Here is a 15491-nt window from a genome sequence, read left to right as displayed (position 1 = left end):
GGAAAACCTTGGGTCCTGGCGTTCACATTGATGCCATTTGACATGCACCACCCATCCAAACACCATTGTTCCCTGCCACACCACAAAAACGGCTCAGGAATGACCGGAGGACTGTGACAAAGAGCTCAAGGTGTGGACCTGACCCCAAACTCCCCATATCGATGTCAGAGTATCCACGTGATGTTCCCAGAACAAGTCTGATACACAGTCCCCCTCAGTGGATTGAACTTGGCGCTGATCTTTTGAGGCTTGCACACAGGAGCTCTCGGGCTGTCCTTTGGTGTCTGGCACCAGGGAGTTGGCAGTAAATCCCTGGAGTCCTGTGGCCTGTAAGATGGGGCCTGCCTCGATCTAACCGCTTTGATTGTTCTGGTTCATCTCATTGATGGTCAGTCTGATGGAAATATCTGGAATTTGGTGGCAAGGTCGACACCTTGAGCTCTTTCATCCCAATTCTAAGCCTTTTTTTTGCAGTGTGGCAGGGTGCATTGTGCTGCTTTGGGGGCCATTGTGATGAACCTGGTTTTTCAACAGGGTTTGGTTCGGTGGGGTGTGTCAAGAAGCTCTCTATAAAGAGGGCATCAGTGTTACGAGAAAAACGTCAAAAGCAAACCAGTGTTCTCTAACATTGTGTGGTTTTCAGAAGTTTAAATATGTTAACCTTTTCAGGGCAAAGTATGAAATCGCATCGCTTTTCCAATTATTTACATATGATGGCCCGATGCGGATGCAGCCTGCAGGGTTCGTACGGGTGCTTGAAATCCTGGAAAGTACTTGAATTTCAATGTTGTGTTTTCAAGGTCTGAAAAGTGCTTGAAAGTGCTTGACATTATAACTCTGTGTCTTTCACAAATTGGGATCAGACTGGATAATTAATTTCTGAGGTTTTTGTTATTATGAAACATAATTTTAGATGTTTACAGCATAATACAGTGTACATAATTGTGATAAAAAGTGAAGAAAAAATAATGAGTTTATATATTCCTGTAGATACGTATTTTACCCCAGCAGTAAGGTACTGGAAAATCTTAAAAATGACCCTTAAAAGTGCTTGAATTTGACCTTGAAAAATGAGTACGAACCCTGAGCCTGGCAACATGCTGCTCTGTCCAAAACAGGCTTATCCCATGGCGCTTTTGTTTCGACTACACCTGTAGTGACTCTGTGTCTCTGTGTGATCGGGGCCTTCATCCTTTTAATGTTTTGGCTGAGCGGTGCAGTTAGTCACTCTGCAGATTTGATATACAAGTAGATTTTTATTTATTACGGACATATGATTATAAACCAGAACGTATAGTAGATAAAGGCTCCAGCAGTAAAAGGCTACGTATACGTTAATGCATCAGTTTCAATATCTGGTTACATAACACCCACAGGGACTCGCAAGGACTTTAATTTCTAGACTTTAAATACAATTTGCTGATAATGCTGTTTGTGTCTGCTAATTATAGCCCTGTGTATACGCTCACGCATTTGAGTATGTGTGTGTATGTGTGCCTCGTGGGTTTTTTAGCATTTCAGTGCCCATTGTGAGTTGTGTCGGGAACCGCCAGCTCTCAGGAAGCAGAATGCAGGAATCCAGTAAGTGTATCTCAGCTAATGAAAGAGCAGCGGGAGCCTGTGTGAGGACCGAGTCCCATTTTACAGCCTCATATTAAGCTCAGCTCGCCTCATGTATTTTTGGACTCTTCTCTCCCATATATCCCTCATGGTCAGCTGTGGCAGACGGCAGAGCCGTGGCGCATCGTGGGCCAGCTGCCGCTCCAAACACACAGACACACGCGGAGTCTAAAGTGAACAGCTGGCTCTCTGAAAAATAGAAAATCTTTTTTGATAATTGGGGAAGGTTGTAATTCAGAGCTGCCTCTGTCTACTTGAGGTCCGTTAAGTACAGACTGCCTAGAGCCTCCGAGAGCGACGGACGGATCGGGAGTGTCTGAAATAACCGATGCTCGTTTTACTCAGTCATGCTCTGGTGATTTGGCGCTGCCAACTTTATAACATCGCTTGTGTGAATTGGTGTTTACATGTTTCCCTGTGTTAACTTATGTAATGACGTGCAGTAATTAGTGATAGCTTGCAGACAGTAAGCAAACAAAACTCTGTTCTTAAGATGTTCTGCCAACAAGGAAATGGCATGTTTTTACTCGTTTCCTTCGACTCGTTCCCTCCTTTTTTTAGCATCATTACCCTCAAGAATCATGCAGATAAAATCTAAAACCAACAGTTTGAGAGCAGTCTGCTTTTTAATTTAGCAAAATGTAAGACTAATAAGATTTGGAAGCGCGTCTGCGGTCGGCACTGATGGTTCCTCTGACGTCAAGACTGCTGAATTTTATTCCTCTTGCCGTATTCCATGTCGTATGCTTTTCTACTTCCCTCTAACTGTGCGTCTCGTGTGATCAGGCACATTTTTACAACCTCAGAACCGTTTTAACACAACCAGATACACAGAGAGTGCCGGTGGCTTGGAAAGGCTTTAACTCGTGGCGGCCGGGGCCAAGCATCCGTGGACGTGATCCAAATTAGAGACGTTTACAGCGCAGCCTCGCTTCTGTCTCACCAGTCAGCAACAGTAGCTGGAATGTTGAGGCTGAGGTTTCACCGGGTCGCTGGTCTTTAATGGATGGAGAGAAAATTAAACTGCCTACCATACCGTATCATGCCTCACTTGCGGAGAATAGTGGAATATGCTGTTCCCATTTTAAATATGGACTCAATGCCTGTTCCCAGTGGTATGGGGACAAATCTCCGTCCTTTATGTCAGAGAAGCTGTAGCTGAAGTTCCTCGATCTCTCCCACGTCACCACATTCTGAAGTGAAATCAACACATTTCTCCTGAGTCAGAGGTCAGAGGTCAGACACTCTAAACGTGTGCTTGTTTTCCGATATTCCCGTCCAGGGGTCAGGGGTGAGTGAGATGAAAGTGAAAAGTCCGAGTGAAGCAGGTTACTGGTCTGAGGATTGTTGTGTGTTTTTTGAGGATGCTCGGCAGTGAAAGTGGACCTCGCACCAGAATGTGAGCTCAGCGGCGGCGTCTCTGAACACAGAACGGCTGAGAGGGAGCCCCTCTGAGAGCAAACACCCCGGCCCAACAGAGGACATGTTTGACACGCGGCTTCCCTCATCTCTCAGGAATGTTTGAACAGAAAAGACTGGCGAATATTTTCCTAAATATGCGATTGTTCAAAGTTCAAACAGAGTTTTCAGAGCGTATCTGAGCGGGGAGAGGGAAAACACCAAGAATGCAACAAGATCGATCATGACTAGGGCCTTAGTTTGAGGAAGTTTGGTTTATTTTATTGTGGTTGACACAACCCATTATTCTACATGAATAACCCAGGTTGATTTTTTACGCTATTATCTAGCCTAGCCCCTCACCCCTTACCATGGCCATCTGGACTTTACCCATGATTCAATACTACTGAGCAGAAGTTCAACAATATTTTGGGAGACATACACTTATTCACTTTCTAGCTGAGAGTAAGATGAGAACATTGATACCACTCTCATTATCGACATGTAAAACTGAGAATGGTTATTAGTTTCGCATAAAGACTGGAAAAATGAAAACACAGCTATCCCTGGATTTGTCTGGATGTAAAATAGAAAATAAAAATCTGCCAACCAGCCCCTCTAAATCTCCCGAATAAGACTTGTTATTATTGGCACCATCAGTTTATCATTGTGGCCAACCGCATTACTGGAACTGAGATCCTGTGAGAGGTCTGTAAAACATGTCAGGATACCTTGAATTTCAAATTAAACCAATTGTTAATCTTTAACTATGATTTTGTGATATCATATTTTTAAAACTTCCCCAGACCCTACAACTTTATATGTGCATGACATCATTCAAATCTGCGATACAATGTTTAAAGGTTTGTAATGCATCACCATGGAAGTAGATCCTAATGCCAGTGACACCGCTCTTGCTCAGCATCCCTATCTTTACCTCTATCTCTAACTATGAAGGCGATCAACAGTTACAATCATCCAACTTCACCTGCGCTTGTACTGTTTAAAACTGCCTGACGACCACAAGGCTTTCCTGTCCCAAACTCCGGTTGAGCTCAAAGGTCTGGATGTCCCTGTAGATGTCACAGTGGTGGAGGATAATGGAGGTGGTTTGTGTGTGTTCACAGGGCATGGCTTTCTCCCTGGAGGAGCGTCTCCAGCTGGGGACCCATGGTCTGCTGCCTCCTTGCTTCATCACTCAGGAAGTCCAGCTGCTCCGGGTGCTCAAGAACTACGACATGAGGAAAGACGACCTGGACAGGTGAGGCTTACGTACGAGCAACTCTGTTGATAATACCTTTTTATCTTTGATCAGCCGCGAATCAGCAGAGCAGAATTTGTCCTGGTTCTCTGGCAGACTCCCGTCTGTGCACACCGTACATCTGGAAGCCTTCAAAAGACGTGAGGCGGATTAGCGATCAGCCCTCGGAGATCTACATCCATCTCCAGACGCATATTTCACTCGACAAAGTTCCCCTCTCCTCTCCTCCCTGTTCTCCTTCATGAGTGTTTTTATAACCTCCACAGCGACCAAATGAAAACTTCAGCTCAGTTCCGCATGCTTCATTAGACGTTCAGGAGTCGAAGCTGCGTTCGCATTATATAACGAATCTGCCTCATGCTCACATTTTAGTCTTTAATCAAGAAGATCAAGCCCTTAAACTGCAGTTGCAGCCCGTTGCACTGTTCTGAATTATAGCTGGATGTTGTCTGTCCGTGAAATTGCCTCTCATTCCAGTCTCCGGCTCTCAGTCAACAGTTCCATCAGCTGTCACTCCCAATGTCAAGGATGAGTGAGCTGCTTCTGAGACGAGATTTAGGGTCACCAGGAAGTAGACAGCTTCTTAAAAAAGCTGCCTCATTCTCCACCATAGCAACATCAACATCTAAAAACAGTCATTAGGAGCTGGTCATTGCCATTCCTATGCCCCGTCAATGTCACTGACAATCTGCGTCCCAGTTTTGGATTAAAGGGCTGCTATTCGCCTGCCGTTGCTCGAGCTTGCTGTGTTTACTCACAGTCTGCTCCCCAAACTCTGAATCCCTCTCTGGTATGTACTGCTGGACGCTGTCACGTATTCCTTAAGACCATAACTCAGACCTTTTGCTACTTGTCATTCTATTTTAACCAGATATCTAGATTATTTTTTTCCTTCAGCGGAATTCGCCCTCGAACTATTGCGACGATGAGAACAGCTCTGAGAGCCCGTGCGTTTATGATCCGAGATGATGGAGTAACTCAAGTACCTACTGTGACTGTGTCGCCAGCAGAGGAAATGGATGTTCAAATGCTTTGCCAACTGAAATACTTCAGTATGTAAAATACAGCTGGGGGAATACCCAGCGAGGAGGTTGTTAGAAAGCAGTAACAAGCTGAAAATGAGCCAGTCGATCACTCACGCTCAGCTAGATTAAGAAAGAGATAGATTAGGTCCCACCTGCCTTGACTTTAAAGGAAATAGTGCAATCAGTAAGTCAGCGTGGATCTCGCTTTATAAAGCAGTGTGTACTGTAAATAATCCTGTTTCCTGGGTGTGGGTAGAGCTCACGCCTTTTAAGGTTACGAATGGGGAAAGAAGCCCTCCTTAATGTTTGCCAGCATCAAATCAAACAATAGCACGCTGCGGTGATATGTTAGGATTCGATGTGGGGATTAGTTCTGTTTGTTGAGTCAGAGTTACAGTGAGGAGTGAAGTCATCGAGTTGGCTGTGAACACAATTCAAACTTCTGTCTGGCTGGTGTCTTGGCGCTTCATTCTTAAAGAGGGACCTCACACATTTTACAAGTAGAGCAGTTCACTTGTCACAGCATGCAGTGAAGATGTCTTTCCGGGGGCTGCGATGAAAATAAATGTCCTCATATATTCAGTGTACTGTAAAATTAAGACAAGCATGAACAACAAAATTGATATTTAAGAAATAGTTCCTGACTAACAGATTATCTTTAAAATCGACTCCCCTGTTTCAGCTCCTTTCTTTTTGAATCTGTTTCTCACCTTCAAATCACACTGAATTAGAAATAAGAGAAACTGTGAAATCACTGGCGCGGGATCCTTGAACCACCCAGAGGAGGAGGTTCTCAGGCTGGAGGCAGGCAAGGACCCATGCTGGGCATAGAAAATCATTAAACTTCACACTATCTTGATAATTTAAGATAGCATATTCATTCAGGCGCCTTTAATAAGGAATCAGCCAGATAGATTAATACAACAAAGGTACAACACTGCCCACATTCTGATTCAAATGACGGACGGAAGTTCTCATCCCTCTGACATATGGCATTTTGTAATGAAAAGAAGAAGACTTGATGCACTGACATTGATGTGCTCTCATTGTTGTGGTCAGACAACCAATCATGAACTGAGAATGTCTCTCTTATATCTTTGGCCTCTGGGTCGCTGGTTACATGTTAAACCTTTAACTGTGTCATTTCATGTGAAACTCGTGAGCTGAAAATGGAATACTAACGAAAACACAGAAACACAGTTTTTCTGTGGCTTTCCACGAGTGACTTGCAAAACCACAGATTTATTTCGGATCCAATACCAAGTTCCAGCCGGGCTTGTATCACAGATACCAATATGATACTGATACCATACCTATATTTCATACAAACGTTTGATTAAACAGCATTTAATAGTTTTAAGAATCCTGGGACCTCCCGTTGTTTGAAAATCAGCACACAAACTTTAGAATACCTGGACAATAGTACCTGCTGTTCTTCTCCTTTTCTTTAGACCATCCCTGCATAACTTCATCATTTTCTATATAGGGTTTAAAATCTCAGCTGCAACAAGGTTTGTGGTGTTGCCACACACATCACACACAGCATCGTCGCTGTTCTGAGGACTGAAAACGCTGAACAGGACAGAGTTTGTGGTCAGCTGTCATCAATGTCCTCTTTCTGTCAGAGGCGCCTCATTCGTTAATGTAACTATAGTTCACATATGACTACGACAGGTGGAAGAAGTAGTACTTGGCATTATTAAGACTTTTAACTCTATGAACAGAGATGTTTGGGATCGGATGTAAAGATAATTCTGTATGATTCCGCACACCGTTATTTTCCACCACATCGCATGGTCCTCCTGAGGGGATGGAATTCAAGGAAATAGCAGAGTTGTCCACACATGGCCTCTCCACGGCAAGTCAATAAAGTTATTCAGCCGTGGAGTTTGACATGCGGTTGAAAGCTCTGGAAAAAGCTCGTAATTGGACAATGAATTTAGATAAAAAATAGTCCAGATAGGAACAGAGACATTCAGTACTGTATATAGTTGAGTCTACAGCAAGTAATTAGTCCTTGACTAAACTGATTTCAACTCCATAGTGTGAGGTCAACAGAGATCCTTCATGTGATGAATTGCATGTGTCAGAAACTAATTTGGTTCACCAATATGAAAACAGCTCTCTCCAAGAGCGACTGTCACCACCGCGTATTGTGCAGCAGCTGTGGCCTAACCTATAGCAGGGAGGGCGTGCATGCTTTTTATCCCCTCAACAAGAGGCACCTTGTGCTCTTGGCCTTACGGAAACTTCTCTGATTAGAAATAGAGCTCTCTCTGGCGCGCTCTGTTTAATTTGGGTCATATGCATACCCTCAGTTCCCGGTCGATCTACGATCGGAACAAAGGGCTTGTGTAGGCTGTCTGAGGGGCTGATTTCTATTCTGTGTGTTTTTCCAATCATTTGCAACACGAGCAAAACAGATCTTCACAAGTAATCACTGGACATGTGTGCAAAGTTCTTGTCTTCGCTTTTTGTATTTGACTGTAACAAAGCATTCATATGGACATACTCTCATACTCTTGACCTTTGCCTCACTCTCTTCTCTGACATATTCCCCTTCAAGTGTTCCCATCCAGTTCCTCCATTCTTGCCCGGTGTATCTCACTCACAAACACACAGGACTTGACATCTGACTCTAATAAACTCCCTCCTCAGCAGGTATGTGTCCTCAAGATGTTAAAGATTAACATGCTGTGTTTCCCTCCCTGCTCCTCCCTGTCACTCCCAGATATGTGTTTCTGATGGGGCTCCAGGACCGCAACGAGAAGCTCTTCTACCGGGTGATAACGTCAGACATCGACAGGTTCATGCCCATCATTTACACCCCCACTGTGGGCCTGGCGTGTCAGCAGTATGGCCTGATATTCGCGAGACCGAGGTGAGACACACTCACATCAGCGAACTATCTTGAATCGTAGCAGAGACATTTCCAAGTTGCAGTTTTAAAGATAAAACCAATCTGCACGAGGATTGGTTTCAGCTTATTTGCTGCGAGCAGGCAGCGGGCCAAAAGGAAGCGAACGATGCTGTTTTCCTTCAATGTTCCCACCAAATCACTCTTCCACCAGTCGGTTATTAAGTGTTTTATTGTATCAGCAGTTTTATTGTTTTTGGTGCGGCACTTAGTATCAGCCAGCAGTTTACTTCTACTGCTGGCTGTGCGGTACCAATATTCCACTGCTTCAGGCGGCCTTTCCTCACATAGAGAGCAGTGGAAAGAACTGTTTGGTCACATTTTTGCACCAATTACCAACATCTGGCTTACACAATGTATAAATATTTGTCAATTCAAGAAGTATAGACAAATGTGAGTTGAGGGCAGGAGTAAACAAGCTGCCATTACTGTAGTCATCACACACGAAACCTGTGGTGTAACACTTGGTGTGCTTTTGTGTTTTTAGAAAATTTGAAAAACGTCTCGAAATATTCCAAACAGCGTATTTTTCATTGAAAAGCGTATTGATAAAAGTGAAACGGGATGCAATGGTAAAAGACTCCAAGCCAATTAGAGGTCTCCACTGAAGAGACTCTCAGCTCTGTGTGGAGCGATGAGGAGACTGAAATCTTCCTAGAATGAATACATGAAATCAATAGAAAAGCCATGTTTCAATCATGTTTCCACATGTTTCTTATTATTTAACATTGGACTGGCACTCTTTTTTATTAAGTTAACTGGTTCCATGATGGTTTAACGGCAGTTCTGGTTAATACCAACCTCACCAACTGTTGCTTAATTAACTGCTGTGGATGGCAATGCACAAAACTTTGCATGTTCTTGTGCCAATAACAATTCTGTTAAAACTGGCACTTCATTTGAATGGAAAGCTGGCTGCTGTGATGCGTTTTATGAAAGAATCCTCAGCGGGTTTCACGGGAAATGTAACTAGGAGATCTTGTAGAACGTGTAAACTGTTAAACCATGAAATGAACATGAATATTTAATCCAGTTTTAATAGACTTGCTTAACGCCTTTTTACCTGAAAATCACCAAGACCACATTGCCTGTGCTGTGCTGTTATCAGCACAACAATTTTTTTCTGCGATTCCTCTCCATTAAATTCAAATGTCTGCATATCGAAAATGGAGTAAACAGCAACTGCCATCTGCTGAAGTGTGCCGCTAATATCTTGCTTTTTAGGCTGGGTACACTCCGCATGTGTCCTCGCTGAAACTCCGCTCCCATAGTTTCAGATGTTTTAGATTTTCAATTTCATGTGAGACGCAACAAACCATGGATAGCGAGCGTCTTGATTGGAAAGTTGTGTTGTTTGTTGGCTTTAACTACGACAGAACTTTTACATCCAGACTGTGAAGGTCAAACAGAAACCTAAATATTTTTCTCTCCACTTTTTCATGGACTACAGCTGATCACGATCAGACCGTTACAACCAACTCCGCTCTCACTCTCTCAGCGAATGCATTCAGTTTGGCTCTGGTGAGACGGTAATTGCGGCGTCACTAGACAGTCAGATTGGCTATAAGATGAACAGACTGACATTTAAACAGCAGTCTTATTGGCTTTTTTTGTTGTGTTTCACAAGCAAGAATTTTGTGAACATGTCATTGCTTGATGTGACTTGGATTACCTCAAAAACCTGAAAAGCCTACGGATCTACAAGCCTATCTACCAAAGATAGAGCATATTGTCAAATGATTCAGTGTATTGCATTGAAACCTAAAGCTCAAGGACTCTTATTGCATGCGAATGTGTAAGTGATGTTGGAACTGATCTATGATATTATAAAGTCTGAGCCAAGTATGTAGGTTGTGGTAGTTTTGGTCAGACCACTCAGCTTCGAGGTGAACCACTGTAAGCTGTCAAAATCAGTTCAGGGTCCACCTTGAGTCGATCTGGCTCTGCTCCGAGCAGACCAACGTTCATTGGATTCCCCTCTTCTTCTGCTATAAACACACTGTCACTCTGTCAGACACACACACACACACACACACACACACACACAGATGGACTCGCACACCTTTCTGCTAGTATCTGTTTTCCCTCAATTAGGTTAATCAGGTCCAAGTTTTACTATCTGATAGCAACACCACCTAAGCACTGAGATAGATATAACATAGAATTGATAGTTCTTGTTGCTCTCCATGCTGCATTCAAGGCCTGGCTCTGTTTTTCTTGGCCCGGCCTGCTTGATTTAAACTTACTCAGTTTGGTTACAAGTGTTGGGTTTGTTTTTCCTCTTATGAGACTGATAGGAAAGAGACCACCCTAGTCAACTGTCCTTCACAGGCCCTTAGGCTCACTTACCGCTGTTAGCTATATAATCACTGACGAATCTAACAGGATATTTGAGCCAATAATCCACACGACAACTCGCTGTGGTTAGCTGTTGTTGTTAGCCAGCAGGCATTTAAACTAAAGTTGATGGTCATTAGCTGATTTTTTTAACAATCAAGCTAAATTTGGACAATTAGCCTGGTAGAAAACAAACGGTGCTAAAAAAGTACTGGTAACTACTTTGGAATGGGATCACAGAGTTATGGCGGTCCAAGGATTTTATAGAGCATCAATTCTTTAGCAAAGCCAGGATTTTCGAACGCATTATTTCGTGATGGCTTAATTTGCCACCACGAATGTTTTGGATTAGCTGTGAAACCCCAGTTTTCCTAATTTTGTCCAAGCAGTTTTATTATAAATGCTTACCTTGGGTATATTTAAAATACTTGGAAACCCGAGTTCTCCCATGCACATAACCTTGTTACCCAACAACTCCCTCTTTCCCCGTCTCTGCAGAAATATGTGGAAAATATTCCTAGCATGCTTCCCTTCCTCTCACACTGAGCTGGCTGGAGGAGTCATTTTATACACTCCCTCAATCTCACAGCGCAGTGGGACAGGACCTGCTGCCAGAGGCCTCGGGGGTTGGAGTCGGGCCTCTAGGAAATGTGCATCAGGGGGATCAGTTAGCAGAATACACCCGGGACAAAGCCTGCTGTCTCTGACAGATTTAGGTTCTCAGCCCGGCTGTTTCTCTCTGCTAACCATGCCTGAGTAAATGGAGCTGGCTGAAATCATGATACTTATGAGCCAGTATTTATGGCACGTTGTGTCTTCGGTTTTAGCCATGCTAGTCGCATGTCGGACAGTTGATCCACCGCTTTGGTTCAGACTGAAATATCTTAACAGCTAAGGGAAGAAAAATGTACATTCATGATCCCCAGAGGATGGAGAGGTAACCCCTAATTTTTCCTTTTGCCCTACCATTGACTTTTTATTTTTATTTTATCAAAACATCAACAGTTAATGAAAGATCAATAATTGAATTTGGTACAGATATTCATGGTTCCCAGATGATGCATCATTATGACTTCTTGTTGCCATTCTGTGGGTTTAAATGAGATATCTCAACAAAAATTGATTGATAGTTGGCACAGACAAGATGAATAGTAATAACGTTCTGTCTGGCTCCATCATCAGGTCACAATTTCCATTTGTCTGAGACAGTGCTTTAAATTATGACATTCCCATCAGCCTCATATGAACTTTGTGTTTAGTGCTAAAGAGCACATGTATCATGCTAAAATGCTAAACTAAGATGCTTAAATCTACCACAAGAAGTTCTCAACTTGTTATTAAAGAATCTCAATTTAATGCTGATGCCTCTGTATGACTTATATAAGCAAAGAAGACTATCAGCGAGAAGATTAGCTGTTTCCATGTGGTCATTCTTGATACATGTCAACGGCTAGCCAGATCAAGCCATTTATGAGAGCCGACAGTGGTGCTCTTATCACTTTTGTCCTCAGAATCAACAAATCAACCAAAAAATTAAAGTTCCCTGTAGCCACTTTAACGTGATAAATACTACACATGTAGCAAACAATGTTGCCTGATTATGCCCTCACAGAACTGCTAGCATAGCTGTAGATTCTCCATCTTGTTTTAGATCAGCTCATGTCTCTATTCCTGCTGGGTGTGACTGAAGTGCAAAGTAACAGGGCACAGGGCGTTTTACTCACCACCATGCTGATGCCAGTGTGCATGTGTGTGTGCATGCATGCATGTCTTCCCGTCAGACCACCATAGCAGCAGATTAGGTCTGTAATCACTGGCATTCAGGTATAAAGACTTTCTGTGTGGAAGCAGCGGCAGCAGCCTCTCCTTGCCTTGCCCGACTTTACCCGCTAATCTGCCTCAGGGAGACTAAACACTCCGACACCAGGCTCTGTACCGAAGGCCGAAGGTCAAGCGCCATTAGGTGTCAAAACACGGCTGATTCACTGATCTTTAGATGGGGCAGAGGCAGGAAGCAGAGCTGGAAAAAGGAACACATTCACATCATCAGAAGATTAGTGAACATGCTTACTTTTATTGGTCCGTAAGCTCATGAGCGGACGCAGTGTTTCAGCAGAGAAAGTGTGTCTGTCTTCATTACACAGAGTTTGTTTCTGTTTTCACCATAAATGCAGGTTGTGTACTTTGTTTGACAGCTGAAAGTACTCAGTTGTGATAAATGATAATGTTTTGTAGCAGAAAAATGATCCCAAGTATTGCGTACAAGTAATTAGGTCCACCTCAGTCACAGCCAGTGTCACCTCGCCCCTCTGTGGTGCACTACTATGGAGAGTCTAAATAAACTTGTGATACGTCCTTTTAAAGTAAGAGTCTGACTTTTCAAGGAGCTCTCGAGGTAAGTGACATGAACCGATCCATCTTGCTGATGGAGATGGATGATCATTGGTAGACCATTACTGGATTCCTGGTTCAGGGTCAAGAGTCAGAACTCAGCTACTACAGCTGTCTGTCAGGAGCCTGAGAGTAAGACAGGCATTCTTCATCTCCCTGGAGACGGGGCAGGATGAAGACCAGACACTCACTTTTCTATTGCCATCTCTACTGTACAGTATATATGCCATGGGTCTTACTGCTTATGTAATTGGACATAAAACATATATATATATATATATCAATTTGATACAATGTGGTATTTTCATGTAGTAAATGGGCTGTAGCTGACATTTTTAATTAGCCTTGCACTGCCAATCAAACAGTATATCACCTTTTCCCTTAACACTGTAAAGAGGTATATATGTAAAGGATAAGGATGATGTAAATCTGTTTTTATTGTTGTTTTTGGTTTTGCTGTCAGCAAATCCTGTGCAAAGGCTAAAATTAACATTGCATTTTTTTTGGGTTCATTTAACCTGGTAAAATGTCACTCAGAGCCAGGCTCATTATGAGGAACATTCTCTTCATATTCACACAGTTACACACAGTTTGTCATTTAACAGTTTTGTAAAAACAAGTCATACATAACGAAAAGTAAATAAATCGGAAGGCGTTTGATATTAAATTTAAGAAGAAGCAAATTTTGGGCAATAAATGTACTTTTGTACTGTACGATTTAATGACATGTCATAATATATTAAATGTAGTGAATAAAATATAATATTAAAAGCCTCATTCTTGAGACTATGAATTTATCAACTACCAGGCCTATTTCCTACCTCAAATTTTTACATAAGAATTTAAACCAGTTGACAGATGAGCTCAATTTGACAGCATTCCCAGAATAATTCGGAGGGTGGCTTGGCGAGTGACACATTTGTACAGTCAGGTGTTCATCATATGCAAACACCTGCATGGTAACACGCCATGTAACGCTCTATGTGAGCGGAAAGAAGTTGGAAACCACGCAGAAGTAAAGTGCTACTTGGTTCATTATCGGCTACATAAAAGACGTCCTGTAATACATGATGATTAGGTCTTGTAAGGCCGGTCATAGACTAAACCAGAGGGCGTGTTGCAGGAGGTTATAAAGACCTAATGAAAGGCATCAGCTGAAGCTGCCTCGGCCACCTCTGGTGTGGCACAAGCCGGATGATGAAGTGTTCCAACCTTTCAGATTAGGGCCTTTTGAGCCCTGATCTCACCCCACTCAGGCCCACACACAGTGTAACACTGCAAGTGTGTGTGAGAGAGACGGCTTCATTTGGATTGATGAGCATCCAGGGCAAACAGAAAATAGCCTTGCCTTCCGGATCATTAATCCACCACTGGTCATTGAACCGTGGTGACCTGCTTAAACCCGTCAATAAGAAACCACCAGTAACTCCACATAACTCGAGTCCAGAGAGAGTTTGTTTCCTGATCTGATTGATTGCACGACTTTTGCTGATGTATTTGCTGACCGCATTTATAGTCTTTGGTAGACCATGAACGAAGCTCATATGCTTGTGTCAAACATGAGAAGTGTTGGAGAAGTAGGGAGGAGAGACATGGTTTGGAATTACACTGACCTCAGGAGGAGCGTGGCAAACATTTGGGATTAATTCCACCCTGGACCTTGTTTAACAATGTAAGGCTCATGTCAGGGAATGTTCTAGAGCCAGTGAAAGCAAAGGAACATTAAGACACAGTAGGCCGTATCCCTTAGTATAATAAATTCATGTATCAGCTAATACCCAACATAAATCCACAGCAGCGTTGCTGTTTACTGTGCAAACATGGAAAGTAATCAAACTAAATATATGTTTTGAATAACTGTCTACTTGAGTAAGACTACCTGGCAGAATTGTCTGTAACCTACAGGACCAGGGGCCTTTGCTAATTCAAACTGCCATATGTTTCCATGACTTGGAGTGGTGTGGCATAGACAGGGAGCAAGGTGGTTGGATTTGGCTCTCTAGGAGAACATCTAGTTTGTTCCATTGTGTCTCGAAGGAACAGCCATGAAAACATTGCAAACATATTCATTCAGGCAGCATAAAAGCATGCCTGGCAGCCTCTGTAACCGTCTCGCCTCACCTTTTTAGATGTTTGGCTCCAGTCACACTCTGGTTGGTCAGGATCCAGTCAGGGTCTGTGAACACTGTGGTTGTCTGGTCCAGGATTTGTTACCGAAGTGACTGAGAATGCCAGACTGTGTACGGTGTGAATTTTACTGAAGCAACATAAATCATCATGATTGTCATCATCATGCTGGTGTTGTTTCAGAGCCCAGCATGAAGCACATATGCAAGTTGGAGCATTATCATTTCATTTTCATTCCATTTGAATAATATTTGCATAAAGCAGTAATATCGGTGCTCTGTCATAGACAGACAGAGTAGGCTGCTACACAACAAAACAGCCACAGACTCAGAATAGCAGCCCCACATTTCCTGCTAATATATCCTCCCAACCTCCCATGTCTGGTCCTGCCCCTTGACCCAGGGAAAACTGACAT

At 43.0% G+C, this 15491-nt stretch overlaps 1 protein-coding gene across 1 annotated transcript in view; it reads left to right on the top strand.

The window, feature by feature from the left end:
• The window catches only part of me1 (malic enzyme 1, NADP(+)-dependent, cytosolic), an 87296-nt gene that overhangs the window by 30485 nt on the left and 41320 nt on the right, over nucleotides 1–15491 (top strand). Inside the window, exons 2-3 of the mRNA XM_030395194.1 lie at nucleotides 4146–4279; nucleotides 8036–8185. Coding sequence (XP_030251054.1) covers nucleotides 4146–4279; nucleotides 8036–8185 — 284 coding nt within the window. The remainder of the gene's footprint in view (nucleotides 1–4145; nucleotides 4280–8035; nucleotides 8186–15491) is intronic.

This window comes from Sparus aurata, chromosome 17, assembly GCF_900880675.1.
Source record: "Sparus aurata chromosome 17, fSpaAur1.1, whole genome shotgun sequence".
Taxonomy (NCBI): Eukaryota; Metazoa; Chordata; class Actinopteri; order Spariformes; family Sparidae; genus Sparus; species Sparus aurata.
The sequence above is the reverse complement of the archived record's forward strand: the minus strand, read 5'-3'. Positions and strand labels throughout refer to the sequence as shown.